Source organism: Phascolarctos cinereus, unplaced genomic scaffold, assembly GCF_003287225.1.
Source record: "Phascolarctos cinereus isolate Bilbo 61053 unplaced genomic scaffold, phaCin_HiC Scaffold_4;HRSCAF=312, whole genome shotgun sequence".
Classification (NCBI taxonomy): domain Eukaryota; kingdom Metazoa; phylum Chordata; class Mammalia; order Diprotodontia; family Phascolarctidae; genus Phascolarctos; species Phascolarctos cinereus.
In genome coordinates this window covers 11,053,726-11,068,645 of record NW_027555847.1, presented here as the reverse complement: position 1 = coordinate 11,068,645, position 14,920 = coordinate 11,053,726, and the positions used below count along the sequence as shown (strand labels likewise).

The window sequence follows — 14,920 nt, the reverse complement described above, 5'->3', positions numbered from 1 at the left end:
CCTGCTGTCCAGTATTACAGGGCAGGTGGAGGCTGGTGCACCTCCGGAGCTCTGGGGTTCTGAGCTGCCGTGGGACGTTCTATAGGGCGGCCACAATGTAGTAAATCCCCTAGGCTGCCTAAGGAGAAGCAGTTGGTTCCCCCTAAGAAAAACTGAGTGGATTAAAGCTTCCAAGCTGTTCAGTAGCAGCATTAGGCTGGTGAGAGGCCGCTGTACTTCCAGCCTGAACGAGGTGGTCAACATTTATTAACCAGTCACTGTGTGCTAGATAGCGTGTGAAATATCGAGACTCAGTCTCCAAAAAAATTAAATTAAAAAAATACAGAAAGTCACTTTGGCAACTGAGTGGAGAAAGGATTGCAGCAAGAAGAAATTTGAGGCAGAGCCCAATTCGTGCCATCTTGCAGGAAGTAGTGCTGGTGAGAGGTGATGAGGGGCCTTTCCCCGGGCTGGATCAGCCCCCTCAGGAACATTTGCCTCCGGAGCCCTGAGGCCCGATGCCAGCCGGAGGTCCTGAGTTCCAGGTGGTTTCCCGGCTGCCATATTCTCCTTACATGTTGAGCATGATGCAATTGGGTTGTGTCTTCCAGGGCAAAAGGTTTTGCTGCTCCCAGTGTGGAGGATGGCTCTGTTCCTCCGAGCCTCCTCCAAGAAGTGGGGCCTCTCTCCCACGGCGGGGCTGGTGAGGCTTGCCCATCGGGCCATTTCAAATGCTGGGAAAAGAGACACGTACAGCTATGTCATCGTCGGGGCTGGCTCCGCCGGCTGTGTGCTGAGCCACCGGCTGTCAGAAGACACTCACAGCACCGTGCTGGTCCTCGAGGCGGGGCCCAGAGACGTCTTCATGGGCAGTAAGCGCCTCATGTGGAAGATCCACATGCCCGCGGCCCTGATCGCCAACCTCTGTGATAACAAATACAACTGGTATTACCACACCACGCCTCAGAAGGGGCTGGACCAGCGAGTCCTGTACTGGCCCCGGGGCCGCGTCTGGGGCGGCTCCTCCTCTCTCAATGCCATGGTTTACGTCCGCGGACACGCCGAGGACTACAACCGCTGGAGTGAGGAGGGGGCCACAGGCTGGGACTATGAGCGCTGTCTGCCTTACTTCCGCAGGGCCCAGACTCACGAGCTGGGCGCTGACCGGTACCGGGGTGGGGAGGGCCCCCTGTACGTCTCCAGGGGCAAGAGCGACCACCCCCTGCACCACGCCTTCCTGGAGGCAGCCCAGCAGGCAGGCTACCCTTTCACTGAGGACATGAACGGTTTCCAACAGGAAGGCTTTGGCTGGATGGACATGACAATCTACAAAGGTAAAGGGGGCAGCGGGCCCAAGGCCTGGCTTTCCCCAGTCAAGGGGTACTTTGAACTTGGCCCCAGCTTTTCCCACACTCCTCTTCTCATCCTGTCTCTTCTGTGGGGGCAGAAAGGTGGGTGATTTGAGCTCCATTTTCTGCATGGCGAACTCGGGGCCAAAGAGGGGACCAGGCTCACCACACAGTGGGTTGGGTTTTTTCCCCTTTCCTAAAAATGTTACCCATTTTTTTGACCTGTTAGTTTTTCTAGAAACAGAATAAATTAAAGATGACCTCCAAAAAGAGAGATAACAAAGCTCAAAGAGAGAGGCAGCCAGCCCAGCCATTCCCCGTGCCTGGTCCCCTAATCCAGGAGCCTAAACCCCCTTCTCAGAGAGGATCCCCCAAAACTAGTCTTAGATAACAGATGAGGAGAGGAAGGGAGTGAAGGAGTGAAGGGCGAAGGGGATGGTCTCTGGTTGATGGGGAGTTATGATCGTCCACTTACACATCACTGTACTGGGGGAATTGGACCGAGGACCTCAGTATCCCAGCTCCCTCTCTGGTCCTGTTTCCCTCAGTCCCTAAGACATTGTGGTTTGGCCATGACCACGTCAAGCTGATCTTGATAACAATGAAACCCTACATTTAGAGAAGGCTTTGAGTGATACATTTTCTCATCATGCAGATAAATAAACTTCTCTCCCCCCTTCTAAGTTCCATGACTTAACCAAGGTCACACAGCTAGTGTGTGAATGGCCTGAACCCACTTGAAGTGTATGGTGGTTTAGGCTCTCCCTCCCTCTGCCTCAGGTGGGAGCACATGCTGGGGGTGGGGAGAGAGACAAGGACCGAAATTCTGAGCCTTTATTGTGTCCTGGACCCCTTGGGCCATCAGCATGGGGAGCTTGTGGACCCCTTCGCATGATCTTAAACACAAACTAAAGTAAATGGCATTACAGAGGAAATGAATTACATTGAAAAGGAGCTACTCAGATGTTCTTAGAAACAAGTTCTGGGACCCCTGGTTTAGAAGCCCTGGGGACCCATGGCCACAGAAAGCACTGGAGGGAGAATGATTTTCTCCCGGCTGGAAGCAACAACAGTAGCGATACCAGATAGCCCTTTCCCTTTTTGCCCAGACAGATAACAGAAGCACAGATCTGGGGCTGGAAAGGACTGCAGAAATCCTCTGGTCCAGCCTGATTTTACAGATGTGGAAATTAAGGCCTAAGGAGATTAAATGACTTGCTCAGACATACCAGGAGCAAGTGTCGAGGTGGGATTTGAACCCAGGCCTTCCAAGTCCAGATCTGCCCACTGCCTCAGCCTGGTGAAGAGAGGACTTGATAGGCGTTGAGTCTTTTGAGCCTCACAGCTGCCTTATGTGGTAGGCAGTTCAGGATTGCTAACCCCATTTCACAGAGAAGAAAACTGAGGTCTGAGAAGGAAAGAGTTTGGCACGCAGTCACACCATGTAGGCAGGATTTGAACCCAGGTGTTTCTATCTCCAGAGTCAGCAAGCTCCCAGCCTGTCCTCTTGCATCACTTCCCATTACTGCTGGGAAATGGGCTTTTTAGTTGGTGTGAGCACCTGGGAGCCGAGGCAGCTACGTCCTGCTAGAAATGATTTAGTGGGGGCCCAGACTGGAGCCACAGGTAGGGTCTTGCCCACTGCCTCACAGGGAAGCGATAATTTACCCATCGAATCGGGAGGTGGCATCAGGCCTGCACGTGACAGCACGGCTGAGTTCACTTCACTCAAGGCCGCCGTTCTGCTCTGTCCCCCAGGTCTTCGATGGAGCACTGCTAGTGCTTACCTCCGTCCCGCCCTGGCCCGACCCAATTTGACGGCAGAATCCAGAACCTTTGTGACCAAAATTCTGTTTGACAAGACCAGAGCTATTGGCGTGGAGTACGTGCAGAATGGCCAGAGGAAAAAGGTCAGTGTGCTCCTCAGCCTGTGTGTTGGCAGGGATCGGGGACCGGGTACTCATTCCCCAGCTTCTGGACCTTTGGTCCCAGGCTGGAATGCTGCAGAACACCGGCAAGGTCAGATGGACTCACTCTGTCCATACTACGTGCCCTGTCCGGCCCCGGCCGCTCCGTTTGGTTTCCTCGCCTGTCAGAGGAGAGGAGTTCGGAGTCTTTGGTCTCAAAGGTCCCTTCCAATGCAAACATGCGATGCTCTGGAGGGGCCTGTGGTCTTCACAGGATGGAGCGAGAAAGCTGCAAGGCCAAGGAAGGCAGGGTGGGGGGCCGGGGGTTCTTGGGAGGGCCCCAGCTCAGGGCCTTGGATGGAGGAATTGCTTAGTGAGTGTGACCGGTGGGAAAGAGGGTTAGCTTTAGAAGCAAACAGGACCCCGTTAACGCCCTTCTTGACTGTGCTGGCCCTCGGGGCTCTTGTCGTCACAGGAGGCCTTTTCTTGTACCTGTTTGCATCACAGATTCTCAGAACTGGGTGGGAGCCTCAGAGACCACCAAGTCCAAACCATACCCAAGGGGTCAATGGCGTCCCTAATGCTTCCTGGGGCACACCATTGTCATAGCTCATAGGGACCTCGTTATTCAATTAAACCCAACAAATATTGATTAAGCATCAGCTTCAGGCCACATGAGGCCTGGTCCCTAATACCACTGATCTAGGGAAGCTCAGAGACCATCTGGTTCAACTCCCCCCTCCCATTTTACAAATGAGGAAACTGAGGCCCAGAGAGATCACAGGGCCATGGCTGGAAGAGACCTCCGAAGCTATCTGGTTCCACTACCTCATTTTGCATGTGAAGAAACTGAGGCCCAGACAGATAACAGAAGCACAGATCTGGGGTGGGATTTGAACCCAGGCCTTCCAAGTCCAGATCTGCCCACTGCCTCCGCCTGGTGAAGAGAGGACTCAGGATGGGAAGGCCGTGTCCGATGGACTTGGGCTGGCATTTGTTCTTGCTCCCAGACGGCAGAACTAGGAGGGCAGAGCCATGACACAGGGAGGAGGCTTAGGCTGGACATCATGATGTCCTTCCCAAGCAGGAGAGCTGCCCCAGAGTGATAAATGGGGAGCAGCTCCCCTCCCTGTGGGCATCAAGACAAAGCTGGGTGACCACTTGGGAAGGGACTCTGGATCAGGTGGAGGTTAGATGGGGTGGCCTGTGACTTCCCCTCCTGCGTCTAAGATGCTGGGAAGTACCTCCTCTGTGCTGGGGATACAAAGACGGCACAGCCCCTGCCCTCAAGAAGCTTACGTACAATTGAGGGAACATGGTGCCAGAGAGGTCGGCACAAGGTCATTTGTGGAAAGCGGGCACCATCAGGAGCTAAGCAGGTCAGGGCAAGATGGCAGCTCAGCTAAGCCTCGAAGAAACAGTGGTCTCAGAGCTTAAGGGGCATGGACCAAGCAGAGAGGATGGCTTACGGAGTCAGTGTTTCAAATTCAGGGAACGGCAATAAGACCGGTTTGGCTGGAGCTTAGAGAATGTGAAGAAGAACCGCATTTTTAAAAAAAGGCTAGAAATGCAGATGGAGGTCAGATGGGCGAGGGCCTTGACTGCCAGGCCGGGGAACTTGTATTTTACCCTATGGGCAATAGGGAGCCACTGAAAGTTTTTAATGGGGGGTGAGCATTCCTTATGAAGGAACCTTTTTTCTTAGCAGCCACATAGAGGAGAGATTGGAGAGGGGTAAGACTAGAAGCAGAAAGGCTAGTTAGGAAAATATTGAATTAGTCCAATTAAGGAGTGATGAGGTCCCTACGCCGGACTGTTGGCTGTGTTAGTTGAAAGGAGGAGAAGGAAGCCAGAGAAGGACACAGAGATGGGATTAAAAGGCCTTGGTCACTGATTGGGTAGAAAGAATGAGGCAAGGGAGGAGGTCAAGAAGGGAGCTAGAGTTACAAGGTTGAATGGCTGGAGGGAGGGTGGTGCTTAAACAGAAGGAGGGGAGGTTGGGGAAGAGGATGAACTCATCGTCTTCATGAGCATGTTGAGTGGGAGGTACCCAGAAGATACAGATAGGGCCATGTCTGTCAGACTGGCATTCTCAGAATGGGGGAGGGCCGACTATACAGACTTGGGAATCAAAACCTTTTCAAAGACGCTGGGACTCCAGCTCTCTCGTCCAATGTATTAGTTGGGGTTTGGTCATTTTCAGTCGTGTCTGACTCTTCCTGCCCCCAATTGGGGTTTTCTTGGCAAAGATACTGGAGTAGTTTGCCATTTCCTTCTCCAGCTCACTTTATAGATGAGGAAGCTGAGTGAACAGGGTTAAGTGACTTATCCTGGGTCACACAGCTAGTAAGCATCTGAAGCCAGATTTGAACTCATGAAGATGAGTCTTCCTGGCTCAAGGACCAGTGCTGTATCCACTGCGCCACCTAGGTCAACTACCACACTGATGGTAAATTAATTAACTTGAAAAGGCTACAAGCCAGGACTAAAGTGGAGGGAGAGTTGGTGCGTGACTTTTTGTTTGCAGATGATTGTGCACTCAGTGCAGCCTCTGAGGCCAAGATGCCACAAAGTATGGATCACTTCTGAGCTATCTGTGCTCCTTGTGGCCTAACAGTTAACACCAAGAAAACACAGGTGCATCACCAGCCCGCACCACAGCATCCATACGTAAAACCATTGGTGACAGCAAATGGAGGAGTTTTGAATCCTGTGGATAAGTTCACTTACCTTGGCAGTATACTTTCCAGGGGTATACACATAGATGATGAGGCTGACACACACATTGCCAGAGCTAGCTCAGTGTTTGGGAGGCTCTGAAAGAAAGCGTGGGAAAGAAGAGATATTAGACTGACTACCAGACTGAAGGTCTACAAGAGCCATTGTGCTGACCTCACTGTTGTATGCCCATTGACCTGGACAGTCTACCAGTGCGCCATGTCAGGAAATGGAATCACTTCCATTAGAATTGTCTTAGGAAGATTCTCAAGATCACCTGTCAGGAGAAGGTCCCAGACACTGAGGTTCTTTCTCAAACTAAACTGCAAAGAGGGCAGCTCCAATGGGCTGGCCACGTTGTTCGGTACATTTGCCTAAAAGACTGTTTTGTGGAGACCTCCCACAGGGCAAACATTCACCTGGTGGTCAGAAGAAGCGCTGCAGGGACACTCAAAAGATCTCTCGGTAAGAACTCTGGAATCGATTGTGTGACGTGGGAGACACTGGCAGAGGACCGCCAGCATGGCGTGCCCACATGAGAGAAGGTGCTGTGCTCAAAAGACATGCGAGCTGCACAGATTTAGAGCATCCGCCCAAATGCTCACATGGACTGTTTGTGCCTGACCTGTGGTAGAGCATTCCAAGCTCACATTGGTCTGATCGGCTAGTCAGACCCTGAAACTTGACTCTAACGGCGATGAGAATGAAGGACAATGACCAGCTAGCGTATTAGCCACCTCTTCTAGCTTTGTGCCATCTTTAGACTTCATCAGCTTCTTTTTAGTGCCTTCATGCAAGTCACAGATGAAAAACTGCCAGTGGCTTTGGGCCAAGAGCTCTGTGGCACATCTCAGTAGAGCTGTTCCTCTAGGTTGACATGGATCCACTTAGCCAACCAGCTCCACCTCCACCTCTCCATGCTATAATTCAGTCTCCAGTATCTCCATTCTGTCTATAACATATTGTGGGAAACCCCTACATAGTGAATCTCTGGCATTCGGCACTTTTCTGTTTTACCAGCACGGGGAGCCCCGCGAGAAGAGCCATCAAGTTAATTGGCCTGATGTTCGTGAGTCCTTCCTGGCTCCTGCTGATTCCAGATTCCCCTGTTGAGGGCATGTAGGTCACTCCTCTGATGATTTGCTCTAGCATTTGTGCTAAGCGTTACGTCTGGCTCTTTGGTTTGAAGAATATGCTCTATCTTCTACTTTAAAAACAATCTAGACATTCACCCATCTACAGCTCTAGAGTCTGTGTATTCATTCCACATCCCCACTGGACTGTAAAAGCCTTGAGGGCAGGGTCCTTCTCTTCTTTGTGTCTGCCACAGGGTTTACTCCTGCTGATTGCTTCCCAAACGCTTGTTGAAATGACTGGCCAGGGCTGGGGGGGGATTTGAAATGTTCCCCTGGGGAATGTTTCCTGGCCTCACTCATGTTGTGATTTTCCAGGTTTATGCTAGCAACGAGGTGATTCTGAGTGGAGGAGCCATCAACTCACCCCAGCTGCTCATGCTGTCTGGAATTGGGAATGCAGATGACCTCCAGAAACACGGGATCCCTGTTGTTTGCAATCTTCCTGGTACGTGTCCTCTTTTCTGTAGAACGCAGGCCTGCCAGGTGGGGCTCAGAGAGGGGGATCCAAGAATTGGAGGGTCTTGTACAAGAGGGACAAGCCTTGTTGTGCCTGATCTCAGAGAGCTGAGCCAGGAACAATGGGGCAACATTTCAAAACGGAAGAATCAAGCTTGTTGTTCAGGAAAACTTCTTATCAGTCAGAGCAGTCTCATAATGGGATGGGGCTGTCTCTGGAGGTGGCAGCCACTCCTTAGATGACCCTAAGCCAGAGCTGAGTGACCACTTGTTGGGCGTGTTGTAGAGGGGGATTCTTGATCTGGACCACACTGGACACTGAGAGCCCATGATTCGTGGACAGTGGTTGGCTAAATGACCCCACCTAAGGATCAGAGGGCATTTGGGAGAATTATTCATGCCTCCACTTGGCTCCTGGTCCACTCTCAAGGAATCCCAGGGGAGCTTGGGAGATCCCACAAGCAGGAAGCGTTGACCCTGGAAAGGGGACCTGTCTCTCCTTGGGCTCTGCCCTGGTCAGGAGATTGTCCTAGTCCAAGATGAAGTGCTCCTTGATAGTATCTCTGGTACATGGCTCAGAGCATGCACTTAATAAATGCTTCTTGACATGAGTAAACACATATTGATCACCTACTGCATACAGGCACAGTACTAGAAACCAGAGATCCAAAGACAAAATAAAAGTCAGTCCCCCGACTTCAATTCATCTTAATTAAGTTCAGTCTAACAAGCAATTATTAAACACCTACTGCATACTAGGCATTGGGGATACAAAAGTGAAAATGATGCTTCCTTCCCTCAGCAAGCTTCCAGTTTATCAGAATGGCTCTAAGCTTTTCAAGTAATGGCAATAAAATTATAATAGCTAAAAATATTTCTTTGTTCAGTATTGGAGTATACAATATCAAAATAATTCATAGTAGACTCATTTAATTATTTTGATTAAGTTTAGCCTACAGTGTTTTAATTCCCAGGCACAATAGTGAAATTTTGTTCTCTAGCTGTTTTCCCATATGATGTAAATGCTCCTAGGGAGGCATCAGCGACTCACTGTGTGATTTGGGGCAACTCTAGTCCCAAGACTGTAGATGGAGGGGGTTTACAGAATCACAGGGATGGCAGCAGCCCTCCGGCCCATCCCCTACATCAGAGGACACCTAGTCAGGGGCATCCAGCCTCTCCTTTGGTCCCTTCCAGTTGGGCATGCCAGAGGAATGACCTGCCAGTGGGCTGTCTCAACAACCGGCCTCAGGCCGCCTGGTTTTTATCCCCCAGGAAGGAGGTTTCCTTTTGGGGAATAACTGCTCTGAAGTGACTGGAAGCCAGTCAGGATTTCAGAAAGAAGTAATTAGAAAGAAAGAAATAGTCACAGCTGAAGACACTTTGGAGTTAGAGGCCCTACTTCAGATTTCCAAAAGATTTTTTCTTGCTGTTTTCTAAGAAAATGTGGTGTGCACTAAGAAGTCAAAGCAAAATTAATTCCTAGAAAACAATCGACCAAGTTTCCCCCTCTAACACCTAAAGAGCCATAATCATGGCAAAGATGGTTTCATGGAATCATCCTGGTAACAGAACAAGGTGTCCCAAGAAATCTCAGTGCCCTGGGACCTGCCTGGATGGGGATGGAAATCACTGTTCTTTTTCCCACTGAAGGTGGTGAGGATCTCTAGGAGAGCACCTGGCTTTCTTTCCTTCTCTAGGTGTTGGTTGCCCCCTCTGTCCCATGAGAGCATCTTCTAAGTTCCAGAGCCAGTCCTGGATCCCGCCTCCAGTCCCCTCATACCTTTTCCCCTCCTTCCTCAGGTGTGGGCCAGAACCTGCAGGACCATTTGGAGGTGTACATCCAGCAGGACTGCACTCAGCCCATCACTCTGTACTCAACCCAGAAGCCCATTCGGAAGATGTCCATCGGGCTGGAGTGGCTCTGGAACTTTTCAGGTGGGCTTGGGGCGTGGCTCGTCTCCTCCCTGAGTTCCAGACTGGTCCTGGGACCACGCCCCAGTCATCTCTACTTTTGGTCTTCCTTGCCTCATTAGGCAGTGGGGTGGGCACTGTGCACAGGGCCAGGAAGGCCTGACAACTGAGCTATGTAACTTAGGGCAAGTCAGTGAACTTCCTGATACCCCAGGTGACTCCCAAAGACCACTGGGGCAGAGCAAGTGCAATCTGTTTAGGGGGAGGGAGTTTCCCACACCTGAATGAAATCTCTGGTTGTTCTTCTCCCCAGAAGTGCCCAATCTCACGCTGCATCTTTTTCAGAGATAAGCAGCCTACACTGAATCTGAGGTGCCCTCTTGTCACAGACTGTGTCCCCTTTTAGTGAAAGGACCACAGAGAGGGAACAGAGAACAGCCATAGGATGGGAGAAGCATGTGCTGAGAGCACCTGGACACACCCTAATCTGCCCAGCAGGAAGACCCCAGGTTACTCACTGAGGCACCGCTGCCTCCTTCCCTGTGTGCAGAAGGCTTACTTGGCTCATGAAGCAGCTGGGTGGTTCAGTGGGCAGCGCATTGGACCTGGAGTCAGGAAGACCTGAGTTCAAATTAGGCCTCAGACACTGACTAGCTGTATGACTCTAGGAAAGTCTCCGTCTGCCTCAGTTTCCTTATCTGTAAAATGGGAATGATGATAACCTGCCTCTTGGGGTAGTTGTGAGAATGAAATGAGATATTTGTAAAACTCTTTGCAAATCATAAACTGATATAGGAATAATCGTTCTTATCATCATTATTACTATTATTAACATTATCATTACCATCATTATCGCCATTCTTATCATTATCATCATCATCATCGTTATTATTGCTCTTATCATCCTTATCATCATTCTTACTATGATCAGTTGGGACCATAATCATTATCGTCACTCTTGTCATCATTCTTATCATTATCATCATCACCACCACTGTCTTCATCATTAGTATTATTATCAGCATTGTTAAGTTTGTCATTGACTATTTATCAATTGGGGAATGATTTGTCGTCTATTTGCCTCCTGTTTGTCCTTCTCTTACCTTTCCTTTCACCTGTTCATCCTCAAAAGGGTTTTGCTTCTGACTAGCACCTCCCCAAGTTTGTCTATCAGCCACCTCCTTTCCTCCCCTGTCGAGTAAGATAGATTTCTATACCTGTCTGAGTGTGCGAGTTATTCCCGTTTTGAGCCAGTTCTGGTGACAGCAAGGTTTCCATGCTCCCCACCACTTCCTCCACCTTCCCCTCCACTGTAACGCCCTTTTGTGTCTTCTATGTGAGATCATCTGCCCCATTCGACTTCTCCCTTCCCCTTCTCTCAGTGTATCCCTCTTTCTCTCCCTTTAATGTTTTTTAGATAGTATCCCATCATGGTCAACTTACTCCCATGTCCTCTGTCTATGTCCTTCTTCCTGCTGCCCTAATAATGATAAAGTTCTTTAGGAGTTACAAGTATCATCTTCCCATGTAGGAATGTAAACAGTATAACCTTTTTTAATCCCTTATGATTTCTATTTCCTGTTTACCCTCCTATGCTTCTCTTAAGTCTTGTATTTGAAAGTCAGATTTTCTATCAGGTTCTAGTCTTTTCATCAGGAATGCTTCAAAGTCCTTTTATTTCATTAAATGTCCATTTGTTTCCCCTGAAGAATTATACTCATTTTTTCTGGGGAAGTGGTTCTTGGTTGTAACCCTAGCTTTCTGATTTCTTTTTGTAATCTGAGCTTTAAGGTAGAAGCTGCTAAATCTTGTGTTATCCTGATTGTGTTTCCACAATACTTGAATTGTTTCTTTCTGGCTGCTCGAAATATTTTCCCCTTGACCTGAGAGCTCTGGAATTTGGCTACAATGTTCCTGGCAGTTTTCATTTGAGGATCTCTTTCAGGAGATGATCAGTGGATTCTTCCCATTTCTTTTTACCCTCTGGTTTTAGGATATCAGGGCAGTTTTCTGTGATACTTTCTTGAAATATGATGTCTGCTCTTTTTCTGACAATGGTTTTCAGGTAATCCAATAATTTTTAATTATCTCTTATCAATCTATTTTCCAGGTCAGTTGTTTTTCCAAAGAGATATTTCACTTTTTTTTCTATTTTTTCATTATTTTGATTTTGTTTTATTGTTTCTTGATATCTTATGGAATCATTAGCTTCCACTTGCCCAATTCCAATCTTTAAGGAATGATTTTATTCATTGAGCTTTTCACATAGCAATTCCACATAGCAATTCTACTTTTTTTTTTTTTTGCTTTTTGATGAGGCAATTGGGATTAAGTGACTTGCCTAGGGTCACATAGCTAGTAAGTGTCAAGTGTCTGAGACTGAATTTGAACTCAGGTTTTCCTGGCTCCAAGGCTGGAGCCACCTAGCAGCCCCAATTCTACTTTTTAAGGAGCTCTTCCCCGCAGTGGATTTTTTGTGCCTCTTCTACCATTTGGCCTCTTCTGTTTTTTAGAGTGCTATTTTCTTCAGCACTTTTTGTGCCTCCTTTACCAAGCTGTTGACTCTTTTTCATTACTTTTTTCATCACTCTGATTTCCCAATTTTTCTTCTACTTCTCTTATCTGATTTTTAAAATCCTTTTGAACTCTTCTAGAGCCAGCGACCACTTCACATTCTTCTTTGAGGCTTTGAGTGTTGCAGTTTTGACTTTGTTGTCTTCTTCTGAGTTTTGACCTTTGCTGATATCATAGCGAGATTTTTTTGTGCAGTTGTTTTTAGAGCTAGCTCTGGAGGTGGTCTAAGGAGAGGTGTAGTTACTGGTCTTCTAGCCTGTGCTCTGTCCTGTGAGCAACCACAAGCACTTTTTCTGTCCTGGAACTGTAACCAGGATCCCTGCTCCTGCCAGGGCTCCTCCTCGCCCTGGGACTGTGACCTGGAACCACGTATCAGCAAAGCATGCCCCCGATGCCAGCAAAGGGTCCGCTGTAAACTCCTTCTGATGAATCCCCTGACCCCTTTACTGTCTGTGGGCTGAGAGCTCTCGAAGCTGCCACTCCCAATTTGGTCATTTCCAAGGCGTGCTGCTGGCTTGCCAGGGTGTGGACTGCACGCCACTCTTACCCCAGTGAGACAGACCTCTCCAGCTTTCCATCTTTTTGTTGGTTCTGCTGCTCCAGCATTTGTTTTCAGGGGCTACTTTAATGGTTGGAGAAGAATTTGGGAGAGCTCAGACTAGGTCCTGCCTTTACTCCACCGTCTTGGCTCTACTTCCTGAGTGTTCTCAATTCCACAGGCTTAGAAGAAGACCTAGATTATGGGAAATTCTCTGGGAAGACGGGAGGTATGGAGGTAATGATCAAAGTGGTCAAGCCACCAGTGTTTTAAATTTGCTAACTCATTGAATCCAAAGAAAGAGTCTACTGGTGTACCCCAGATGGCAATAGTCATGGCCCCCTAACTTCTTTCCGAGCCACATCTGAGGTCCCCTTTCACATGAGGTGGTCGAGCAAAAGCTGAGTGTCCATCAGGGATATGGAACCCAGTTCAAGCGTGCACAAGCCAGTTTCTGAGGCCCCCCCTCCCTGTGTACTATCTCTTGAGATAGTGTGATTTTTTTTTTTAAGATTTCTCTTCTTCCTCCTCAGGGTGGGGATCTACTGCCCATCTTGAAACTGGTGGCTTCATCCGGAGCCGTCCTGGTATTCCCCATCCTGACATTCAGTTCCACTTCTTGCCTTCTCAAGTGATTGACCACGGGCGAGTCCCAAGCCAGCAGGAAGCTTATCAGGTGAGCAGTGGGGGCCCTGCCAGGTTCTCTGGCTCCTCATTACCAACAAGTGCCATTGCTGGCTGAGCACCCGACCAAACGTGGCAAAGTTTAGCAAGCTGTATCTTACCCTCAGGACACTTCTAGTCCAGTGGGGGTGGGGAGGAAAAGACTAGAGGTAGTTAATGCCCCACTCCCTGCACCATCTTGGCCATTGACAGGAGCTTCACCTTGTTACTCAGGTAGAAGAGAAGGGGGCTCCCCTTGGGGGAGCTTCTCACGCGGAAGCTGTGGGTGCTTCTCTGAAAGTCCTTAGGAAGCCTGTGACTTAAATTCCCTAAAACCCGATAGTGCCTGTCAGTTTTAAGAAGAAAAATCATGGGGGGGACATTTTTGCTTGGTTCCTGGTCCTTAGCCCTTTGTGAATGTATGAATGAATGAATGTATGAATGAATGAATGTATGAATGAATGAATGAATGAATGCATGAATGAATGAATGAATGTGGATTTACAGCAGGGGTTTTTAACCTGAGGTTGAGAGTCCATGGATATAGATTACAGGGAGTCTGTGAACTTGGGTGTGGAAAAAATAGTACCTTTATTTTTACTAACTTCTAGCTGAAACTAAACAATTAATTTAATTATTTAGGAACACAGTTCTGAGAAGAACACCACAGGCTTCCTTAGACCCCAGACAAACACTGGTTAAGAGCCTTGGGGGGGGGGGCGCATCTAGAGTGAGCATTTGTGAAAGTCGAAGTGTGTCTGTGCTGACATTTCCATAGCCTTGGGGAGGTTTAGACAAGGGCTAGGGGGTCACGTATAAGAGCAGCTACAGGTGAAAGCTGTTGAGAGTCAGATTTCAGCCTGCCGTAAGGAAGACCTTCTAGAGCTGTTCTCCCCCCAACTCCAACTGAGTTAGTGAGTGAGTTCACCACCAGGTGAAGGCACGATGGGTATGTTGTAGAGGGGATATTCATCCGTTCAACAAGTCTCTAGTGAGTGTTTATTGTGGGCAAGGATTGCTTAGCACGTGGTGTGTTTGGACTGTTCCAGGTGCACGTGGGGACCTTGCGGAGCATGAGTGTGGGCTGGCTGAAACTGAAAAGTGCCAACCCCATGGACCACCCAATTATCGAACCTAACTACATGTCAACAGGTAATTAATTGGCTGGCCCCTCAATCCTTTGCAGAATTAGGGTCTCTGGGCCTGTCTCCTGGTGCACATCAAATGACTTGGACTTGTAACCTTCTATGTTGATGAATTTTCCATGAATTGAGGTGACTAAGAGACTTCAGAAAACACCATAGTTTCTTCATTATCATCATCATTATTATTATCAGAAGAAGAAGAAGAAGAAGAAGAGGAAGAAGAGGAAGGAGGAGGAGGAGGAGGAGAAGAAGATGGTGATGATGATGATAATGATGATGGAACCATGGTGTTTTCTGATGGCTTTTAGTTTGCCTTTTAACAGTTTGCATGTTTCTTTAGTTTACAAAACGCTCTCCGTACCTTATATCGCCTGATTCTCCCTTCCCTCTGGGATGCAGCTGGGGTTGCTGATATTCTCAGCTAGGGATTCCTGGCCATTCCCAGGGTGCGAGGCTTTTATCAGCCTTGCACACAGGCAAGGCTGATATCTCTAATTAATATTCCTCAATGAAAAGTAGCAAGGAAGACTTCTGGCCTTAA

The 14,920-nt window shown here is 48.6% G+C and overlaps 1 protein-coding gene across 4 annotated transcripts in view; it reads left to right on the top strand.

Moving 5' to 3' along the window:
• Positions 1 to 14,920, top strand: part of CHDH (choline dehydrogenase) — a 37,220-nt gene that overhangs the window by 18,871 nt on the left and 3,429 nt on the right. For all 4 annotated transcript variants that reach the window (XM_020970626.2, XM_020970625.2, XM_020970627.2 and 1 more), the window contains 6 exons: positions 591 to 1,313; positions 3,087 to 3,238; positions 7,405 to 7,534; positions 9,349 to 9,483; positions 13,105 to 13,247; positions 14,284 to 14,386. In XM_020970626.2, coding sequence (XP_020826285.1) covers positions 623 to 1,313; positions 3,087 to 3,238; positions 7,405 to 7,534; positions 9,349 to 9,483; positions 13,105 to 13,247; positions 14,284 to 14,386 — 1,354 coding nt within the window. In that variant the 5' untranslated portion in view covers positions 591 to 622. The remainder of the gene's footprint in view (positions 1 to 590; positions 1,314 to 3,086; positions 3,239 to 7,404; positions 7,535 to 9,348; positions 9,484 to 13,104; positions 13,248 to 14,283; positions 14,387 to 14,920) is intronic.